General features: G+C 34.7%; 1 protein-coding gene and 1 long non-coding RNA gene across 2 annotated transcripts; both read right to left on the bottom strand.

The window, feature by feature from the left end:
* Positions 1–7,365: 7,365 nt before the first annotated feature.
* On the bottom strand, positions 7,366–8,588 carry LOC148782541 (uncharacterized). The gene is made up of 3 exons (XR_016054633.1): positions 8,524–8,588; positions 8,165–8,429; positions 7,366–7,871 (listed from the first exon to the last, which is right to left on the bottom strand). It is a non-coding gene; the product is annotated as an uncharacterized LOC148782541 (long non-coding RNA).
* Positions 8,589–9,008: 420 nt separating this feature from the next.
* LOC18431038 (cyclin-D3-1) lies at positions 9,009–11,339 on the bottom strand. Its single transcript, XM_006841171.4, has 6 exons — positions 10,934–11,339; positions 10,725–10,811; positions 10,493–10,591; positions 10,183–10,387; positions 9,977–10,098; positions 9,009–9,814 (listed from the first exon to the last, which is right to left on the bottom strand). The coding sequence occupies exons 1-6, from the start codon at positions 11,216–11,218 to the stop codon at positions 9,578–9,580; spliced, it is 1,035 nt and encodes a 344-aa protein (XP_006841234.3). The 5' UTR covers positions 11,219–11,339; the 3' UTR covers positions 9,009–9,577.
* Between the last annotated feature and the right edge of the window lie 7,398 nt (positions 11,340–18,737).

Consider the following 18,737-nt stretch of genomic DNA (forward strand, 5'->3'; position numbering starts at 1 on the left):
TGATAAAGAGCGAGTTTGTGGGTGTTGTTAGAGAGTGAGCATTTGATGATGGATCAAATGGCATGGTGTTTCAGAACATGATGAGATTAACCATGCTTTGGGTGGAAATGAAGATACTAGAAGGCAGGAAGTCCTTTGGAAAGTCTCTCCTGACTCCCTCTGCCGTCTTAAAGATGCTTCTCTGTAAATACGACGTTGAACCATTTAGAGATATGACAAAGAATCATTTGACTATGTCTGTAAGAGAGGTGTGGGGAGGGAGAGAGGACGAGGTGGAGAAAGAGGGAGAGCAGGTATGAGAGAGAGAAAAAGTTGTCTTCTTTTTTCTTTTCTTTTTTTCTTTTTTCTTGCTAAAAGATTCTAATCCCGGATGATTAATTTTAGGACCCTAAATTTTGGGGATGTAACCTCTTCAAACCTAAGATTAACCTCAATTAAAAGAACTTCTTAATTATAGCCTCGATGCACTTGAAAAACTAATGTTTCTAGAGGCCATCTAATTTAGATATGAAAGACTTGGGAGTGGCTGATGTGATACTTGGTATCAAAATAGTAAGAAAAGAAAAAAGAGTTAATATCGACAAAGTCTCAATATATTGAAAAAATACTTATAAGTTCGAGCATACTAATAATAAGTTAGTCTCTACACTAATAGAACCTCATATAAAGTTAAAAAAAGAAGAAGGAAGATGTATATTCTAAATAAAATATGTTAGAGTGATTGGTAGTTTAATGTATGCAATGAGCAACACGAGGCCTGAAAATGCGTACATAGCGAACAAACGTCGTAAATATACTAGTGGACCTAATAGAAAGCATTAGGCTCGAGTATTAAGATATTTGAAATCAACTGTTAATTATGATATACATATGTGGGTTATCCCAGAGGAGTTAAAATTATAGAGTGATGTAAATTGGGACATGAAAGTCTAAGATTCACTATTAATATCCAGCTGGCTATTTACTTTAGCTGAGGGAGTGGTATCATGTGGATTAATTAGGCAAACATATATTTCCCACTATGCAATGGAGTTGAATTTATTGCTCTAAATTCTGTCCATGGGAAGCAGAATTGCTTAAGAATATTTTATATGACCTACCAATATAATATAATGAAAAACCAATATTGCAGTCAAAATTTATTGCGACAATCATGCTACTTATACTAGAGCATACAATGATGTATATAATGGTAAATTTAGATATATTGCATACAGTCACAACTCTATAAAAATATTGATAAGATATGGAGTGATAAGTCTAAAACATGTGAAGCCAACGGAAAATATGGCATATCCTTTGTCTAAAGGCCTTACAAGGGATGACGTTGATAAAATGTAAAAGAGAATGGAGTTAGAGTCTATAAGGTAACCATATACAATGTGAATCCAAACCTGGTCTTTTATAACTTCAAAATTCTAAGTTTAATGTTGTAATAATAAGTTGTATGTATAATTAGCTTGGTTATTCGATGAAAATTATTCTAAGCTCCCATTCTAAGGAAATCAACATAGTGGATAAATCCGATGATGACCTGTATGTAAGTAGGATAAATAAAGCTTTTAGTGATGTATATGACTATTTATAAGTAGGAGTGTTTCAAAATATAGGAGCACTCTTGATAGGCACAGCCATATGAGTGCGGAAGTAAGGCCGCTTCATATAAGATGAGACTCGTATTTAGAGTACCTCTAAAATTGGGATATACTCACAAGGCCCAAAATGTACTGACAACTAAAATACCAGAGACATATATTATTTGTGAGTTAGACTACCAATATGTTAGATAAAGAACATGTTTCAAAGCTATATGCTACCATGGAAGTTGATGGATTTTATAGTCTATATTTTTAGTGAAGGAAAAAGTTTATATGAGGTTGCAACTTGAAAATGTAGAATTACATATGCACCTCAAAAATCCATCGGAAAAGGTTGTTTAAATATTGAAGACCCTCTAATTGATCATCTCGATGACAAAATGAACAAATATAAAAAAAAAAAAAAAAAATATTTTTGAGTCCAAGAAATAGTGCATCTTGCAATACATTATCTAGACCGTCCATTTTCAAGATTTTCATTTGTTTATAGATCTACTTGATTTTAACCATTTTTGGAGTTTAAAATTTCATAATTAGATATGAAATAGAGTTTGAGATAATCCTACAATTTTTTTACACCAAAATTACATGTTATGATAAAATTTGGAGGTGCACCTTAATTAGATGGATTGTTTAATGTTGCAACCTTATAGAAACCACACCCTTTAAGTGAATGTTCATATTAAAAGATACCTTCATGGTTGGTATATGATTGCATATATTTTTCATATTATATTAAAATGGTGGAGGAAATGTTAGATTATTTTTTTAAAAAAAATACTAAGTAATATTTCAAAATGATATGCTTTCAAATGAATATTTTCTAGAATTTTAATAAATAAAGAGAAAATGATAAGTAAGAATGGCTTTTATATGGTAATACTCTAATGCCTTATGTTCATAGAACAAATAAGAGAATGAAATGTACATATATGGAGCACACAAAGTGTGTGACATGCATGTGGGTAAAAGGGCATTTGAGGTGCACTTCACATGCTTGCATCGGCATAGAGACACCCTTAGCTCATGCACGGGTGTGGGCCGGGCTTGCGGCTTGCTCATTCTTTCAAGACTTGATCCAGGTTTGAAACATTGGACGACCTAGAATTTCGTCTGTAGAAAGTCCTAGGGTTCAAGCATTGTATGTAAAATCGCCCGATCTAATTGCTAACCGTTCGGTTAGATTGGAACCGGTCTAATCGCTAATCGTCCGGTTAGATAGGAACCGGTCTAATCGCTAACCGTCCGGTTAGATTGGAACCGGTCTAATCGCTAACCGTCCGGTTAGATTGGAACCGATCAGTTGCCAATTCCGGTTTTGAGCGGTTAGGGTGATCAACCCCTACTTTTTTTAAAAAAAATCAAACAAATATATATAAATTCTCAAAAATAAAGAATTTGATTTGAAATGTATTTTTAAATATTCTTTACATTATGATAAAGTTTAAAAATTGTTTGGTCATTAATACTCACTTTTTATATTTTCCCATCTTTTTTAGAAAATTTAAAAAATAGCTCTTGGAAAATATAAAATGGGTTAAAATCCATTTTTTCATTAATTTTCAACTTCATTTGAATGTGTTTTGTTTTAATCATTTTTTATATGCTTTTTATATTTTAGTAGATTTTTTTTGTAGTTTTTTTCAATACTTTTTTGACTGCCCGGGATTTGCCCGATTAAAGCGATTGAATCGGCCGGTTTACCGGTTAGGTCAGTTAAACCGCTTCCAGGCCCATGTCCAGTTAACCATTCCGGTTCAATTTTGCAAACACTAGGTTCGAGAAAGTAAAAAACCTGTCCAAGGTGTGCAACATGGGACCGTCGTAAAACTGAAATAGAAAAAAAGTGAAAAAGGAAACTCCTTATAAAATTGCCCAAAATATGGATAAAAAAGGTAATACAATTTTTTTTCCAACCCGTACATAATCTTTCCTACAAAATAAATAAATAAAACTCGATGGTATACAATGAGACCATTTTACCTTTGACACAAAGTTATTATAATTATTTATATCCATCCAATGTAAAATTTGAAGCTTAAGAGTATCACAAAATTTGAAAAAATTTCTTTTAAAGCCATTCAATTTCACATCCAGTAGTCAAGATTAATTATAACCGCATTGTATAGAAAAAAATGTTATTATTATATACTTTTACATAAATCAATATATTAACAAGAAAGAGTAGTATTAACTTTATTTTGGCCAATGCCGCCCTCTTTTCCATGTATTTGTTAGGACATCCCATTGTTTGCAAAATCGTCCGATCTAATCGCTAACCTCCTGGTTGGACCAGTTTTGGACGGTTAGGGTGATCAATTGGTATTTAAAAAAAAATTCGAAAAAATATATATAAATTCTGAAAAATAAGGAATTTGATTTGTAATGCATTTTTTAAATGTTCTTTACATTATGATAAAGATTAAAATTTGTTTGTTCATTAATACTCACTTTTATATTTTTCCATCTTTTTTAGAAAATTTTGAAATAGCATTGAAAAATATAAAATAGGTTAAAATCCATTTTTTCATTAATTTTCAACTTCATTTGAATGTGTTTTGTTTTAATTATTCTTTATATGTTTTTCCTATTTTAGTAGACTTTTTTTTGTTTCAACACTTTTTTGACTGCTTGGGACTTGCCCGGTTAGAGCGATTGAATCGGCTGGTATACCGGTTAGGCCGATTAAACCATTTCCAGACCAATATCCAGTTAACCGTTCCGGTTCGAGTTTGTGAACATTGGGACATGCACTTCATCTACCCATTTTTTGTTGGGATGGCTATTTTCTAATGATAATTATTATCCCCAGAAGAAATACATTTGGAAAAAATAAAGTAAGAAATTGCTAATTATTTTTCATCTCTTTTTTATGATTTATTATATCTAACTGATTTATGCAAGGGGCCAGAGTTCTTTAACTATCAGAAGTGCAATCTATGTTGCTCCACGTTCTAATACAATTACGTGGTTCAAACTATTCTTGAATCGGTGTGGTTTGTATAGGTCTACCTTCAAATAGTGTCGAGAAATGCAGTTTCAATACTGGAAATTTTTGTGATAGCCTTCAAATATATTTTTATCTTTATTTATAAAGTTTGAAGCTTCAAAAATAGCGTAGATCGACATATCTATAAAAACTTGATAATCTTGAAAATTGACGGTCCAAAATGCGTTACAAAATATACTATTTTCCAAACTTAAAATCCATTTTTTTCTCATTTCCATGCATCTTGATGTCGAGATGATCAATTTACAGATATTTGGGCATCAAAACAATATCTTCTAGTGAAAGTTTTGAGGTAGGCTCAAATTTGATTGATAAGAGCCTCGGCTCTATATAAACTTTTCCCTTCTTAAATAGACCTAATTGACTAAATCTTGGAAATACCAACAACATCCCTTTGTTCGGGACTATGATATAAATTTCCTATGCATTTTCTTTCTCCTTTCTTCTTATAAACACATAATTGTTTTCCCTTAATATTCGAGTAATTCTTTTATGTTTAAGTGCTTATTCATGAGTGCTTGAGAAATGTATTGAAGTTTCAAAATTTATACCACTGAAGCATCCATTTCATGTGCACATGCACTTAGTTTAAAATGTAAATGCCTCTACCAATTTAAACCTGACGTATACATACGAAAATAAGTTTACTATGAGAAAAGGTTGTAGATCTGCTTCCCCCCACCCTCTCAACAAAATGGTGTTCGATTTGCACCACTGGTTCCCGATTCCATATCTTACAGCTGAACTACTGTAACAAAGAAAAGGAAAATCAAGACATGACATGAACACTAAGTTCTATTTTAGTACTCAAAACTCATCATCATCATTATAACTTTTTTAAACAATTAATTGGACTTGGCTACACGAATCCTAATCCGCCATTCTACTCTATTAAAAATCATATCCGCAATGAGGCCATAAGTCTTCTTATCTTTTCGGACTACTGCTAACCATGTCCTTTTAGGCTTACCTTTTGCTTTTTTCAATCGTTCCTCTTGAACTAAGTCACACATCTTAACGGTTATTGTATTTGGTCGGCACTACATATGACCAACCCACCTAAGTCTACTCTCTCTCATCTTATCGCCGATTGGTGCCCCACCTAAACTCTCTCGAATGGATTCATTTCGAATTATATTCCTTCTTGTTTTGCCACTTATCAATCTCAACATCCTCATCTCCGTTTCGAGTCTCATCAATCAAAACTATATCATCTGTGAACAACATGCACCACGGTACCTCATCCGATAGGTGCCTAGGTAAATCGTCCTTAATTAAGATAAAGAGGTACATACCCAATGCTGACCCTTGACGTATATCTATTGTCACTGAAAACTTTATTGTCTCTCTACTAGTTGTTTGTGTACTAGTTAGCATTCCATCTTACTCAAAATCCATCTGAAAGTAATGAATGATATTGGCACAAATTTTCCTATCCTTTATTCTATGGATGCTATCAACCAAACATTTGAATTTGGTTTCTAAATTAAAACTAATCTTTCATTAATATTGATAGGTCCCCTAAATTTGGACTACTCTTTTACATTTTCTTCACAGCTGAAATTACGGTTGTTTTGCTCTCTCTGTCCTGGGATTAGATTTATGAACAACATGAGAAATGTCTTAATATGCATTTGGATACTACTGACAAAGTTTCATCTATTTTTAGAAAAACATTGTTACTAATAATCATATATTTTGTGTTATAACTCTCATTTCCACCTGTTTACAGTGGTATGTTAAAGGTGGTGATGATCATATTGAATTCAATCACATTTAAAAGGGAAATATGCAAATTTTTTATTTAAAAATTCTTTAGACAGTAATTTTGAAAATTTTAAACAAAAAGAAAGAACATTTTATAGGAAAACTTTGAACACGATATCATTTACGGAGAGAATATTTCTCTAAACCATATTGCTATGTTGTAACACATCTTCCAAATGGCTAAATTTTAAAATAGATCCATACATGCAACGTACAATATCTAAATCAAATATTTTGGAGGGTTTTCTTGAAACTTACATCTTACCTTAGTTATATATAACATCTAAAAGAACTTCCGAATATTTAGAAGTAATCAAAATATAAAAATCTTAAACAAATAATTCAACCAAATTCAAATTTTAATTTAAAAAAGTTATTTGGTCAAAATTTAAGGATTCGGAATATTCAATGGAGAGGTTTCAAAATTTAAAGAAGTGGAGTCTGCTCTTTTTATGTGCTGAAACTCCAGCTTGCTGAGAAGGTCTTGAAGGAATCTAAAGGCAAGATGAACCTAGAACAGGAACTGCTATTTGCTAGTGACATCAATTGCATTGATAACATGTTCCATTCAAGAGATCTAAAACGGTAGTAGATATAGATTGGAGGTACTGATACCATTACATCCCATCAATGAGTCTCCTCCACAAACATTAGGGCGACGATTGTGGTATCTCATAAACCTCCCTTGCGAAGAAATGAATGCTCATCAAATATGAAGATAGAACTGACATTGACCATAGCCATGTCTCATGTTCACTGTTAAGCCATTAAATTCACATACTTGTAGAACCTAGTGAATGACTGCAATTGGTTGTTAAAGATAACATTTAACTTACCACCTAGCTGTTCTACCATGTGTAGATTTTCTGAGCTATGCTTGTTAGAACTATGCATTGCAATGGCTACAAGGATAAGTACAAAAAGTTAGTAATAAGCTACACTCTGCTCACCAAAGTGTTCTACACAGTTTGAGAAAGAGCTTGAGATGTATTTGAAAATTAGAGAAATTCCGCTTGTTATTTCGGAAATATCTCCATATATAACTCGAATAAAACCTCGACAAATGTCATATAATGGCAAGTCTTGTGCATAAAAAATGGAACCATTATACCAACCCAAAAATTAATGTGGCCATTTGTGTTTTCTGAAACTTGGAATCATTTGCAAAAAGTACGAAAACAAGAAAAATGAAACCTCACGAGAATTTGTCCTGTATACCTCCTTTAGCATTGCCTAATTGTCCTTATGACAAAATTAACGGCATAAGCAGCAGGTGGCGCTCGCTCGAAATTGAAAGCACGCGGCACCATTCAGCTTTAAGACAGACTCCAGACACTGCTTGCAGCACAGACACCGTGAACTTGCTTAATTAAGAAACAACGCCGGCGCAACATGTCAACAACGTGAATTGGAAACACGCTGTATTATTATCGTTAATTTTCTTTTGGAGCAAATGATGAACTCATCTGGGCCCCAAGAAAATTATTAGCATGGCCCTAGTCCAAAAAAAGAAGAAACAGTCAATAGGTTAACAAGAAAGAAGAGTCCCTTTTTCATGTATTTGCAGGACATTAATTTTCATTTAACCATTTTTTGTTGGGATTACTATTTTGTAAGAAATCTTATGATCCATGATTGGAAATACATTTTTAAGAAAGAAAACTTTTTCTTTTCTCATCGATGGTTTGATTTCTTCTGTTTTTCTTGGAAAATTTCTATTAGAGATGCAATTTATAACAAATGCAACTTATACTGCTGTACTATTTTATGAAATTAAAACTGCACTAACCATTCGCAAATGAAACTAATTGCCAAAATCCCGGAAACAGCAACAAAATTCTTCTATTTACAGAAGTGATATACATTCTTATGTATTTCTTTCTTCTCTCTTGTTGTTATATTGTCCTTTTTCTCCTTCAGGCAATAACGACATAAATAATTGTTTTACAATGATAAATGATCCCCCCGGCAGATGTGAATTCCCTAGTTTTTCAATGTGATTTCAACATATTCATTCAAAGCACGTGAAGGGCATCGTTTGTGAGGGTGATGTGCTGATGAACCAATATCAGAGAGAGAGGGGTTGAGACTATTGAGTATTAAATACCAAGCATGAAATAAAAAAATTGGAAATGACAGGACCAATACCTGGTACGGTTAAAGGCCATTAAGGCTGTTTTAAAGTCCATGCAGGGGCTGAACAATCAATGAACAGTGGATATGAGTTAAGCAAAGACCCCACCAACCCTTTCTATACATCAAAAAAAGCCTCAATACAATCGAAATGCTTATTTTATATCAATATTTTTAAGGATGGGAGCCCATACTTGGTCCCTAGGGAAATAAAGATGGACGCTTTGAGACGAGAGAGAGAAACGGTAAAATTTTGAGAGAGAGAGGAATAATTCCCCATCATTTTTTTTGTTTGAACTGAAACTGAAACTTCCAAGGGGTCCCCTCCCTCTTTCAAATAATAAGATTCTCTTTCCCTTCAAGCGTTTCTATGTTCCCTTCCCAAGATTTCTTCTGACTAGTGGCGTTTCTTTTATCACAGGGGCAGCAAGCCCCAGATTCTAACCAGACACACAGTCAAACCAAGGAGTGGAATGCACCCAAAGAAAAACAGGCGGAGCTTAAAAAAAAGTATTAATATTAATTAATATCATAAATAATGAACAACACTTTTTAAATAAAAACCCACTTCTTTTTTTCTCTTTTGCTTTTTTTTTTTTCTTTTTTCTGCTGCTTTTTTACTCTTTTTGTTCCCCAAAGGGACTTTTTCCTGAATTTTCAGAAAAACCCAATACTCAAATTTTTACTGGCTTCCTTATCCTCTACTACAAACTGTAGTTTACCTAAGACCTGTATTTTTGTTGGTCTTTCTCACTCTCTCTCTCCCTCCCTCTCTCCCTCTCTCTCCTTGCCTTCTTGCCTGAAGGATATTTACTGATAACAGCTGGTATTTCTAATTCATGTGAAAGGCATGAAGAACTGATGATTCCTTCACCTCATTATTCTCCATTTCCCACCCGCATTGTGCCTTCCAATTTCCAAAATGGATTTCCCTCTCAACCTTTTCTCTTTTTTCTTGATAAATCTTGCCTAGCCTCGTCACCACACCAAAAAACTCCTACTTAACATTAATTCCCCACCATATGTGACATATAATCCTACAGCCCCTGAATTCTCTGTGTTTCCCCTTTCATGTCCCTTCAGCTACTCTGTTTAGTTTCCTCCTCTTGGTAGCAGGGCTGGTATGTGAACTAGAGCAGGACCCAACTGTTTTATCATCACTTTTATAGCTTAGACATGCAGCATCAAGAACTCCTATTGGACTCTGAGGCACTGATGACACTGACCCAGCTGCAATTTTCACAAGCTTCTGGTTTTTAATCAACACAATTTCCTGAATAAGTTCATAGCACCTTAACACCTTGCCCTGCAATTCACAATAATGAATAGACATCAGTTTCAAAGAACAATATCAAATAAGGAAGAAAAGGAAAAGAAGCAATCAATCAGAGATAATGGGGAAAGTTTTACCTTTCCAAAGAAAACAGAATTGGATAGAGAGAGACAGATAATTAGGGGAGATTGCTACCTTTTCAACATTGGGGCAACAAGCAAGAGCGTTGTTGAAATCAAGTGATTTGGATTCCTCAGATACAGATATGGCTACAGCTGCAGCAATCTCAGAAGGCCTGAACTCCAAAAACTCAGTCCCTGCATTTGGTTTACAAAAGCAGTAAGAACAGAGTGTGTTTAATGGCAGAGGATGGTGAAAACCCCAAAATGGAAACAACCCACCTTTGATTGTGGTTAAGATTATATCACTTGATCTACAGAGATAAGCTCGCGGGGCCCAGGAATCATCGCCATTGATCTTATGAAGAAAGTAATCAACAAACGAGAATGGTGTCACAGACTGCATTCTCCACTTCAAGTTGCTCAACACAAGAAGCTCCATTCTCTGAATCGTTCGAGACTCGAATACATATTTCGCTTCCCCAACCTGGCATTAGAGAGAAAAATTAACATATGCAAACCCCCATTTAAAACAGAGAGAGAGAAAGATAACAATGAGAGAGAGAGAGAGAGTATCCATGAGATGTTCAACCTGTAAATCAAGAGATAATGGAACATCAGTTTCCTCCATCTTAGCAGCCAGAGACAAACAGGCAACTGATAGCAACTGTATCATCCAAGCTTTACCTTGCTTCATATGATAAAAAAACAGCGAAATCAATCAATAAAGCAAAAACCCAAAATGAAACACCTATAACTCAATCATCAAACAAACCAGTGAAGAAAAAAAGGAGCAATCTTGGCCTGCATTGTTCACTACTTACAGGAAGTTCATAGCAAGATAAGAATCGATCCAGATAATTTACAGAGAGATATGTAGTGAGAGGCTGAAAGCTGTAATGGCCATGGACCTGTAAAACCCCAAACAAAACCATTCAAAACCCAAAAACTCCAACCCAAACAAATGTCACAAAACAAAATCAATGAAATCCATGAAAACCATAAAAAAGAGAGAGCTTTAACAGAAACCCACCTTCCAAATCCAGTTGACGGCCTCTCTGCGCAATGATGAATCCAAAACCCCACTTTGCAGCCTGATTAGATAGTCATCTCGAGGGAGAAAGTCCCCTTCTTTTGAAACCAGTAAACCCATGCAATCATCTGATTGCAGTGGTACATCCAGGCCCATAAAACCACTGATAAGAACAGGGTTGCCATGACTCTCTCTCTCTAGACCAACCTCCTCATCCCACTCCAAGATGCTAATGTTTTCCTCTGCACACAAGAGGCTGGACATATAGTCAAAGCTGGGAGCCATCGATGAAGATGAAAGTTTGGCCTTATGAGGACGCCATGAAAATGGGGGTCCTTTTAATGGTCTTTAACCATTGAGGTCTCCTGTAGCATTGGCCATTAGAGCCACCAAGCAGTGGAAGCTTGAGGGGAGAGAGAAGGGGGAGAGAAAAAGGGTTTTATTAGAGTGGGTAGGTCTATTTAGGGCAAACCAGTTAGAGGCGTGTGGAGGAGAGAGAAATGGCAAGGTCCTCAAGGGCGAGGAGTGTAGAGAGAGAGAGTGGGACAGAGAGATTAATGATTTATCAAGAAATGAGGAGTGACAAAGACTGGTGTGTATGTGTCTTAGAGGGAGAGATTAATGAAGGATTAAGAAAGTATTTCCTAGATGGTTAATCTGATAAGATACTAATAAGTAGAGGGAGAGAGGATAATGAAGAAGAAGAGCCTTGTTAAATCCTTGATACACATTAACTTAGTAGAGAGAGAATCAAGAAATTGAGGTTTGAGTAAATTGCTAATATAATCATGAGAAAATTGTGGCAAAGAATTAAAATGCCCACCTAACATAATTTTATTCACTTGCTGCCTACTTAACACAACTCTATTCATCTGGCTGAACTTGGGACTAATGTTGTCTCGCAGAGGCGGAAAAAAACGAAGTTCAATTGTCACTACGATAATAACCCCAATAAATAAATAGAGAAAGAGAGAGTAATGAAGAAAGACACTAAACTGTTAATAATATGATAATAACCCTAGTAAGAGAGAGACGATTAATAAAGAAATGAGAAAAGTATTTATGATGATAATTAACTTATGGAGGGAGCAACAAAGAGATGAATTGAACAAATAGACTAATCCAAAAATTATTTCAACAAAGAGGGAGGTTATTAAAAATTAAAAAAGTGTTAACTATTATCAAAACCCAGCTAGAGAGATTAACAAAGAAATGAGAGAGTCTTAATGATGATAACAAATAAACAAACCAAGCGTCCGTTGTCTTATTAAGTGGAAAGAAGCTGTTTTATAAAATTAAACTTGGTCATTATTATAATCATTCAATCAAATGAAAAGGAGATTGGCCGTTTGATTAGGACCCCCGGGTAATTGTGTAAACGTGCTTCAACACAATAGTTGAAATGACTAACTTATCCTTGGTTTTTCGGGTGAGCCGATTATGCCACGAATCTTTTTCAAAAATTACAAAGCTACCATCGGCCACATTTCTTTTGAGTCTCTCTCCATTCTATTGAAATGTTTATAGAAATACTTTCTATCTCTCTCTCACTCTCTTTCTCAAATGTTGTAAAAAACTCACAGGGTTTACACGATGTAGAATTTTTTTTAAAAAAACTCACATTTTAAAATATCAAATTTTTTTTTTTCATGTTCACGATCATCTTAACCTAAACCATAAATCCCTAAAATTTTCAATTAAAAATCGAGTTTTAAGATGAATTAGGTTTTTCTTCTCTCTCTTCCCTACAAAGTTGGCTGTCATTTTTTTTAAAAACTTAAGAGTTTATATTTCAGGCACGGTTTGTATAGAGCCTAGGCTCTAAACAATCAAATTAGAGCCTATCTTCAAATGGTGTCGAGAAATATAGTTTCAATATTGTAAATCTTTGTGATAGCCTTAAAATATAGTTTTATATTTATTTATAAAGTTTAAAGCTTCAAAAATAGTGTATATCGACATATCTATGAAAACTTGATAATCTTAAAAATTGACGGTCCAAAAATGCGTTACAAAATATACTATTTTCAAAACTTACAATCTATTTTTTTTTTCATGTTCATACATCTTGATGTCGAGATGATCAATTTGAAGTTATTTGGACATCAAAACAACTTCTTCTAGTGAAATTTTTGAAATAGGCTCAAATTTAATTGTTTAGTGCCTCGGTTCTATATAAACTTCTCCCTTATATTTACGGGATAGAGACAAGAGGGTTTTACTGAGAGTGAGTGGGGAAAAAGATGGTAAAGGGCAGGCTCTGAGCTTTTCTCCTATTTATGGAGACGTGTGCGTCCCCATTTCTGAGCACACTACTGATACACAGCCCCTCTTTTACCCTAAATCATGCTCTCTTCTTTCCCCTTTTCCCATAAATTCAATTAATTTGGAATCTACCCAATCTGCGAAATTCAATACACCAACCTTTTCTTTCATAGTTGGCAGATATGTGTATTTATTCTATCTCAGAAATGACGAAAAAATATCCCACGTAAAATTCGCATAGTTTATTAGAAAGGAAAAGCCGCACGTCAAAACTCACCAAAAATTGCGGTTTTGATGTCGAAAAACTTGCGAAATACATCGCAGTCTTGATCATGTGGTTGTAAAAAAAAAAAAAAAGATTTTAAGTTTTGAAAATAGTGTTATTATAATACATTATCTAAACCATCCATTTTGCTCTAAAAATAAGTGTTTACATATTCGTAAGATCTATATCATTTTTTGCACTTCAAATTTTACGGTCCGCATTAGAATCGTTTTAGAGTCATCATGGAGATTTTTTTTCATATACCCAAAGTACTTTCCAGATGAAAAAGAAAATTGTGGTGATGCTTTACTTTGTTTTAATAAAGCTTGAGCTTATAGAAATTACATCCTATTGGAAATGATAGTGGCTATTTGGTAGTGCTACATAGGGTTATCATATTGTAAGAAAGCAAGTGTTCCAATTGACTCAATACAAATTGTTGAAAGAAGGACTACATATCAAATGACTTATGTCATGACTAGAGAGAGAAAGGAACCATAGATGTTAGAGAGAGAGAGAGAGAGAGAGAGAGAGAGGAGCCATAGATGTTAGAGCTCTTACGCAAGCACCCTATGCTTCTTGGTTTTGAGAGAAAAAAGAGTACAATATTGAATTATTATGCTCTTTCTTGAACATACCATTGAATTATTGTTGTATTTCATCATGATTTTGAATGTGTGGCCTTGGATACCTATAATCAAAGCATAGATAAGTTGAATTGAAGATTGGGTAAACATTTCAACCAATTATTTCTTGGCTTAGGATGCTTATAATGAAGAAAAATGTGAGAATAGCAGCCTAAACAAGGAAGGTCTTGGTTTCTTTTCTAGAGCCAAGACTCTCTCTTTTCTCTTTCTAAAACCCCTTTTTTCCTTTCTTTTGTGTGAGTCCAATTTCCCCTTGAGCTTTAAGACATTTATTTATACTTTTTGTGTGTATGTGTATGCTCACTTTTGGCACGGGGACCCCCTTGGACTGAGACTAACTCTGCAGTCAACCAAAACCTCATCCAACATCTGCTCCATACACAACACAGTATTCCACTTCCCTCGATACTGCCACACCCCACATAGTTTACTCTCTCTCTCTTTCTTAGTTTAACTTTTAATGAGTTCTTTGTATCAGTTTAGCATGTTCTAACAAATGCAATGCTTTGAATTTTGCTGATATAGATTGGGAAATTGTACATCTTTGGTTTGGAATAGGAGGGAACCGACCTGGTCAAAATCGGGAATCAGTTCGAGAATTGAGTGACTCAGTTAGAGAACCGGATGATTGTGATCTGATTACCTTATTTCCACTCATTTTATTGTTTTATTATTTTTTAATTTTTAATATTATCAAAATGAAAATTTGAGAAATTAACATAAATATCATTTTTGGGATATTTAGAACATGTCATAATCTTTTTCGAATTTTACATTGATGTCCCTTTTCTCTATCTATTTTAATTTCTTCAAAATATCTCAAACTATGTTGAAGTTGGTTTTTCCCAAAAAAATATTGTTCAGTACTAAGAGTATTGAACTAAGATAAAAACAATAGTTCGGTACACTAGAACCAAACGTAAGATGAATACAATAGTATGGTACCGAGAGCCATAGAGATAACATTTAGAATAATAGATTCGTTCACTACTCTTACTACCGAACTTTTGTAAAAGACGTTTTAGTACTCTCAGTTCTGAACAACATTTTTGCAAAAAAACCCACCTCAGCACAGTCCGGACTGAACTAAAGGGTATTTTGGAAAATAAAATAAAATGCATTATAAAAAATGGGACATATATGTAAATTTCATAATTTCGGAACACTTCTTTAAAAAAAATTTATATAACATTACAACCTTATAGAAATAAGATGTACCTCAAAAATCCAGTAGAAAAGAGTATTTTGAAGTTGAAAACCTTTCAATTGACCATCTTGCCCCCAAGATCTATGAATTTAAATAAAAAATAAATTTCAAATCTTAAAAATAATGTGGCATGTAACAAGGTAGTTTGACACGTCTATTTTCAAGTATTCACAAATCTTTTTGATCTGTATTGTTTTTGAAATTTTAATTTTCATAATTAGGACTAAACATAGACTTCTCACACCGAAACTACGGCTTTGCAAAATTTACATGTACGCCTTACTTATATAATATAAGATGGGCACCTTATACAAACCTCAACATTTTTTAAAGGACACAGTTCGCATATGCGCCCAACCTGCATATTGTAGAAATACCGGCTTGGCAAAAAATATATTTTTAAAATATAATTTGATCCTGATTTTTAGAGAGTATATAATCTTTAACACGAAGATCATGAATATGAAAAAAAATAAAAAATAAAAAATAAAAATAATAATTATATTAAAAAATCATTTAGACCGTTAGAACCACCAATTTGCAATCCATCGTTGTCTCTCTCTCTAGATTGTTGTTGGTTGCTCGCGGGTACATGTGCAAGGCTCTTAGCACCGTGGTCTGCCATGAAGGGCATACAGAACATCCGCCATGTCTTCGGTGTCGCCACAATAAGAGCAATTTTGAAAAACAATTTGGGGTGGCTCTCTTCTCTCTTTCAAATATTCCCTTGTGTATTCCCCACTTGTGAGTTAAATATTAGCAAACCTTTGCTCAACATTGGACACGAGAGGCGAGAGAGACAAAGAGTCCTTCTTTTCCACGCTTTCTTATGTCCTATATGAATTCTCATACACATATATACAAGAGAGGGAGAGCTCTAGAGAGAGAAAGCTCTAGAGAGAGAGAGTTCTTCTTTTCCAGCCTTTCTTGTGGCATTCTCATAATATGATATGATACCAGTGCGTGGGAGTTCGCATTCTAGGGGCTAGCACCAAGACACCAAAGGGACACCACCCATGCTCCCCTCTCTTTCTCTCTCTCTCTCTAAGACTCATGTGCCAACCCGTTTTCACATTAGTCAATTGCAAAATCACAGTCAAATTCAAATATTATAACCTCCATTGTAGTGGTACCCTTTGAACAAGGCGTGGGAAGTAGGAACTCTCCCTTTCTCTCTCTAGGACCACCCCCATAGGAGTCTCTCTCTCTAGGGATTACCCTTGGTCATTGTGGTGGGGTGACATGTGTCACCTGCCACCATCCCAGGCTACTTGACAACGTTGTAACACACTGAGCCAAGCCCTGGCCCTAGCTTGAACCTATTCCCTTAAGGGCTGGCCCAGGCCTTGATGGTTGGCTAAAGTTAAAGAAAAATAAGATGAATAAATAACGACCGAGACAGGCCTATCTTAGCCTGGCTCTCATATCACATTTTGTACCCTAAGTCCTAGTTTTACTGGGCTAGGCTACCCGGCCCATTGCCACCCCTCTCTCTCTCTCTCTCTCTGAATTCTTGTTTTTTATTAGGATAGTTGAGTTTGAAATCCTATACTCTTTAACATATATATCTATGTTTTTGAGGACCTTTTATTGGTTAGGGTGTGACATCCCTTTATTTCTTAGGAGGGTTGTCCTCTCCTAGTCGAAAATTTAAAATGTAAATGGATTGAACCTTTGCTTGACCTGTAGTTTATAGTTTAAACATTAGAGAGATTAGAATTATGACTTGTGAATGGATTAATTAACATATCCTCAAAGGCATGATAGGTTCTAAACAAGCAATAGAAGACATCACTAAATTTGAAGCCTATGCAAATCAAGATTCTTTGTGTGTGTACTAAAAACAATATAAGCATGTTGACTTATGAGCTCGATGTATACGCTAGCTATTGAGGACCATTCCATCCCTCAACCATTGGCTAGGGCCTTTTTGAGACCCACCTATTAAATGAGATTTTGTTATGTTCAATGAAGGTGAGGTTCATTAGCCTTTCAAGGCCCATGATTTTTAATAATGAATTTAAGCTAAATAGACTCAAGCATTGCCTTCTTTCTTAACTTAATACCCTGAGCCACATTAGAACCTCCTCCTAACCCAAATTAGGGGCGGCAATGGGTCAGGTTGGGTCCGGGTCTGTCTGAACCCAAAAAATATATGGGATATGGATTTGGACTCGAACTAGACCCGACTCAAAAATCAAAACATTTTTTTATTTAACTATATTTAAAATCACATGGGTGAAGACATTTCCCTAAGCTCTCTTTGTCTCTCTACATTCTTCCAAGCCATTGTGAATTAGCTGAAATTATGTTGTTAGTTGGTTCCGTTCCCAACAGTTCTCCAAACACAATTTACAATTGAAGAATGCTCTACGTGTTTTAAACCGAACAAGATAAAAGGCTTCATAATCCAGTGCCATGTTAGTATTTTCGCTTTGGAAAAATACTAGTTTGAGTGGCAAGGCCAGGAGAAAGCAATTTCAGCAATAGTGTGATGGAAACTCCCACATGCGCAAAATACGCAGTTTTTATGTGCGAAATACGCTTGGAAATGCTCGACCATGATGAACAATTTGGCTAGGACTTTAGGTGCAATGGTTCAATTTTTTTAATCGGTGGTTTTAATCATCATCATCATCACTCATTTTATACCATTAAGGGTCATAATCTTAGTTAGACCATAAGTCCACATATCTTTTATCACTACTTCCAATCAGGTCTTTTTGGACTACCCCTTACCTTTTTGAACCAACTCACACCTCTTAGTAGGTGCCGTATTGGGTTTGCACTTCATATGGCCAGCACACCTAAGTCTATAACGTAAATAAAAAATGATGTTTATTTTTATTTTTTTTATACTTTTTAGGACTTAGAAAATATGTTATTTGGATTTTTAGTTTTCGTTAGGGTTATTTTTATTTATTTGTAAGTTGTAAAGATTTAAGGGGTGGAATTGGAAGTTTACTAGTTGATGAAAGTGAGGAGTCATTTGTTTGGCTATTTATTTTCAATCTATGTTATTTGGTTGTGCTTTACTAGTTGATGAAAGTAAATAGTCATTTGTTTGACTATTTAAGACATGGCTTCAAGCAATGTCTGACCATCATCCAACTTCAGTAATCACTGATAAAGATCTTGCCATGGGAGCAGCCATCAGACGAGTATTTCCAAATACTTGCCATCGCCTTTGCTTATGGCACATTTTGAAGAAAGTACCAGAGAAGTTGTCTCATGTATATGCGGAACATAGAAAAAGTTTTAGTGATGATTTTCACAAATGCATCCATAATTATGAGACAATTAAGGAGTTTGAATCACGTTGGCAAACAATCGTTGATCGCTACAATTTAAGAGAGAATAAATGACTAATCAGAATATATGGCATTCGTGAGCAATGGGTTCCAGCATTCATGCGCAACA

The sequence above is a fragment of the Amborella trichopoda genome, chromosome 4 (assembly GCF_054954075.1).
Source record: "Amborella trichopoda isolate Santa Cruz 75 chromosome 4, AtrichopodaSantaCruz75HAP2 v2.0, whole genome shotgun sequence".
NCBI classification, from domain to species: domain Eukaryota; kingdom Viridiplantae; phylum Streptophyta; class Magnoliopsida; order Amborellales; family Amborellaceae; genus Amborella; species Amborella trichopoda.

Excerpts from the sequence above, each read along its gene's own strand:
- LOC18431038 (XM_006841171.4), bottom strand. The coding sequence starts at position 11,218 with ATGGCTCCCAGCTTTGACTATATGTCCAGCCTCTTGTGTGCAGAGGAA. Across the intron at positions 10,592-10,724 it reads TATCTTGCTATGAACTTCCT|CAAGGTAAAGCTTGGATGAT; the intron begins GTAAGTAGTGAA and ends TATCATATGAAG. Across the intron at positions 10,388-10,492 it reads CATTATCTCTTGATTTACAG|GTTGGGGAAGCGAAATATGT; the intron begins GTTGAACATCTC and ends CTCTAATGCCAG.